Below are 3,524 nucleotides of genomic sequence, written 5' to 3'. Positions count from 1 at the left end.
AGACTTGCTGGAAAAAAAATAATTAAGTATAAACTTTTAAGACACACAAATGCATGTACAAGTAAAAGGAAAAACAATTAATATATATTTAAAAAAAAAAAGTAAAATTTAAACTATGTGTTCAAATATATAGACTAAATTATTGAAACTAACCTGGAAAATTTTTGGTCCTCTGTACTGCAGAAGCTTGATAATCATCTATTCAGTCATATCAGGTGTGTTGGAGCAGAGAAACAAGTAAAACATGCAGGGCTGTGGCCCTCGAGGACCAGGATTGCCCATGCCTGGTCTACATGAAGGTAGAATTGGAAAACAAAAGCAGGTGTTTGACCCGCACCCCCTCCTCTTGTGTTTGTTTCCTCAGGATTTAAAAATAAGAAGTCCATTAAGACCAAGTACAGGATGCCTTTGTTGAACTGGCAGGCTCTAAAACCGAACCAAGTTACCGGCACGGTCTTCAACGAGCTCGACGACGAGCAGATCTTAGAGGTAAGAGCCCACAGATCAAAGCCTAAAGCAAGTGTGGTTTGGAAGTGACTTTTGAAATGAAACCGACTCATTTTGTGCTTCCCATCTCTGCCTCTCGTTCCGCCTCCATCAGGAGCTGAACATGGACATGTTCGAGGAACAGTTCAAGACTAGAGCCCAAGGAAATCCAGCAGATCTATCCAAGATCAAGACAAAGACTCAAAAGGCCCCCAGCAAGACGTCACTAATTGACGCCAACAAAGCCAAGAATCTGGCGATTACTCTACGCAAGGGGGCGATGGACCCGTCGGCTATCTGCACTGCCATAGAGACGTATGTGCTTCTCATTTACCATTTATTATAACCCTTTGATTTCACTCGTACAAACACTGGTTCTTCTCTCTCCAGATACGACCAGCAGTCCCTGTCCATAGACTTCCTAGAACTGCTTGAACACTTCATACCGTCGGACTTTGAGATGAAACTCCTGGTCAACTATGAGAAAGACGGCCGTCCACTAGAAGAACTGACGGACGAAGACAGATTTATTCTACGCTTTGGGAAGATTGCTCGCCTGAGCCAGCGGATAAAGACACTGACTTTTATGGGCAACTTCCCTGAGAGTGTCAAACGCCTGCAGCCGGTCAGCTTGTGAAATGATGATTTAGAACCTAGCGTGGAGCAGACATAAACCCAATATATTAATGATGTTTTTTTTAATCCACAGCAACTGAACTCCATCATTGCTGCGTCCATGTCTATTAAATCTTCCACTAAACTGAAAAAGATCTTAGAAGTAAGTAGAGWTTTATAGAAACACGAATGCAGCTTTGAATTTGACATGTTTTGCATTCATTTCATGCGTTTCCTTTAAGATCGTCCTCGCCTTTGGGAACTATATGAACAGCAGTAAGAGAGGCGCAGCCTACGGTTTCAGGCTACAGAGCTTAGATCTCGTAAGTAGCTTCTGYTTGTGGGTTTATGCTCGCATTTGAATCAAAATCTGAATCWGTTTTGYCATTGGTTTTGTCTTTCAGCTGCTGGAGACTAAGTCAACAGACCGCTCACAGACGCTACTCCAGTTCATAACCAGCATCATCCTGGAAAAATACTCGGACCTGGCCAACTTCCACACTGACCTTCACTTTATAGACAAGGCAGCTCTTGGTACATCCACGTGCCCGGACCTCGGATCAGTCATCCAGCTTCTTTATCTGGGAAAACCTCTTTAAACTCTTTTTGTGTTTCTTYAGTATCCCTGGACGGCATTCTTCAAGACATCCGTTCATTAGAGCGAGGAATGGAGATGACCAAGAAGGAGTTCCTGGTGCAGGATGACAGTCCTGTGTTAAAGGAGTTCATTAAAACAAACAGCGAGCAGCTGGATTCGTTGATCAAAGACAGCAAAACAGCACAGGTTGGCCTTTTGTAAATGTCAAAGCACGCATGTTGCCYTAAAAATCTATAAACCTGCTCACAYATCGTTCTTCCTTCAGGAGGCTTATGCTTCTGTTGTGGAGTATTTTGGAGAAAACCCCAAGACGACGCAGCCTTCCATGTTTTTCCCCATGTTTGGACGCTTCGTAAAGGCATATAAGGTGAGTGTGTTTCTAATTGTGTATACGTATGTTATAATTAGGGATGCACGATATATCGGCATTACTTTTGGTATTGGCCGATGTTAGTAATTTTTTAAGAATATCAGTATCGGTCCGATCAGTAAAACTGGTCAATATTAATATCTGATATTGATTTCCCACTTTTTAGCTTTGTGTTTCTGTTTCAATAGGGGAGATGTTTGGTTGAGTGGTATTTGTTTGATCATGATTGTGTTAGTGAAGCTGCACAGCAATGAATAACTGAAGTAGAGAGCCATGTCAGCACTTTGGTCATTTTTTTTACAATATCAAAAAAAAAGGACAAGTGTTTGTGCGTATAAATATATGAATAATATGTGTGTTTGCATAATATCGATACATATTGGTTATCGGCCATAACACCAATAATAATAATATCGAATATCAACATCAGTTGATATTTTCATGTCGGTGCATCCCTAGTTACAACTGTTATTGTTATTAAACACTATAAATCTCCTCCTGTTGCTGTTTGCAGACAGCACAGCAAGAAATAGAGCAGAAAAAGAAAATGGAGACGGAGGCGAGTGAGGTGAAAGAAGCACCATCTCCAAACAAAGCTGGAGGACAAAAGGTAAATCAAAATCACATCAAAAAGTTTATTAAAAACTTTAAGTTCTGTGACAGAATGCATGTCATCCACCCAGTTTAGATAATCTTCTAGGTTATGGCCATTTTGGTCAAGCCTTGAAAACAACATTATGCACAAGTTATAGGCCCATATTAAATTATTTTAATATATATAAAACAGCTCCAGAGAGAAAAATAATCAGATTTCTTTGGAAAACTATTTTAATATTTGAATATTTCCAGGGTCCCATGATGCCTAAAATGCCTCAGATGGATTTGATAGCCGAGCTAAAGAAGAAGCAGCTGAAACCTCCTGTGAGAGAGGGAAAAGACGGCGCTCTGGAGGACATCATCACWGGTAGAGTTTTCATTTTAGGCTTGTGTAATGGACTCTTTGTTTAAATTTAGTTAACTGTATATGTTTTGACTTTTCCTCAGATTTAAGGAACACACCGTACAGACGGACAGATGGACGTCGACCTGCTCAGCGCCAGGACACCTGAGTCCATTTTACTGAGATTTCTTTTGTTTGAATTAATGTAATTAAACTATCACGGTTAGATGTAGAAGCTAAATTTACCAACATTCTGATGTACTGTATTAAAATGAGTTGTATATATGATATGGCATAAAGGTATGACCTTTTGGTAAYTAACAATATTTCAGTGTAAATAGAAGTTGAACATTTTATCAGCAATAACAAKTTTAAAAACTTTGATGCACACATTACAAAACTATTTGTGTATTATGTATGATCTAAATTTTTAATACAGTTTGCCAATTAAGTAATGTAAAAGAATGACTTTTAAATGACCTTTTAAATAAGTAAACTCATTTTTTTGTAAACCA

The 3,524-nt window shown here is 39.2% G+C and overlaps 1 protein-coding gene across 1 annotated transcript; it reads left to right on the top strand.

The window, feature by feature from the left end:
- Positions 1 to 364: 364 nt before the first annotated feature.
- On the top strand, positions 365 to 3,524 carry LOC106511168 (formin-like protein 1; the record flags this gene model as incomplete). The annotated part of the gene is given in 11 exon segments (XM_013999914.1): positions 365 to 489; positions 602 to 801; positions 877 to 1,111; positions 1,196 to 1,264; positions 1,344 to 1,424; positions 1,506 to 1,635; positions 1,722 to 1,885; positions 1,965 to 2,066; positions 2,584 to 2,679; positions 2,919 to 3,033; positions 3,114 to 3,524. Coding segments are annotated over 11 exon segments (1,344 nt in total). The 3' UTR covers positions 3,179 to 3,524.

This window comes from Austrofundulus limnaeus, unplaced genomic scaffold, assembly GCF_001266775.1.
Source record: "Austrofundulus limnaeus strain Quisiro unplaced genomic scaffold, Austrofundulus_limnaeus-1.0 Scaffold2561, whole genome shotgun sequence".
Lineage (NCBI taxonomy): Eukaryota > Metazoa > Chordata > Actinopteri > Cyprinodontiformes > Rivulidae > Austrofundulus > Austrofundulus limnaeus.
The sequence above is the reverse complement of the archived record's forward strand: the minus strand, read 5'-3'. Positions and strand labels throughout refer to the sequence as shown.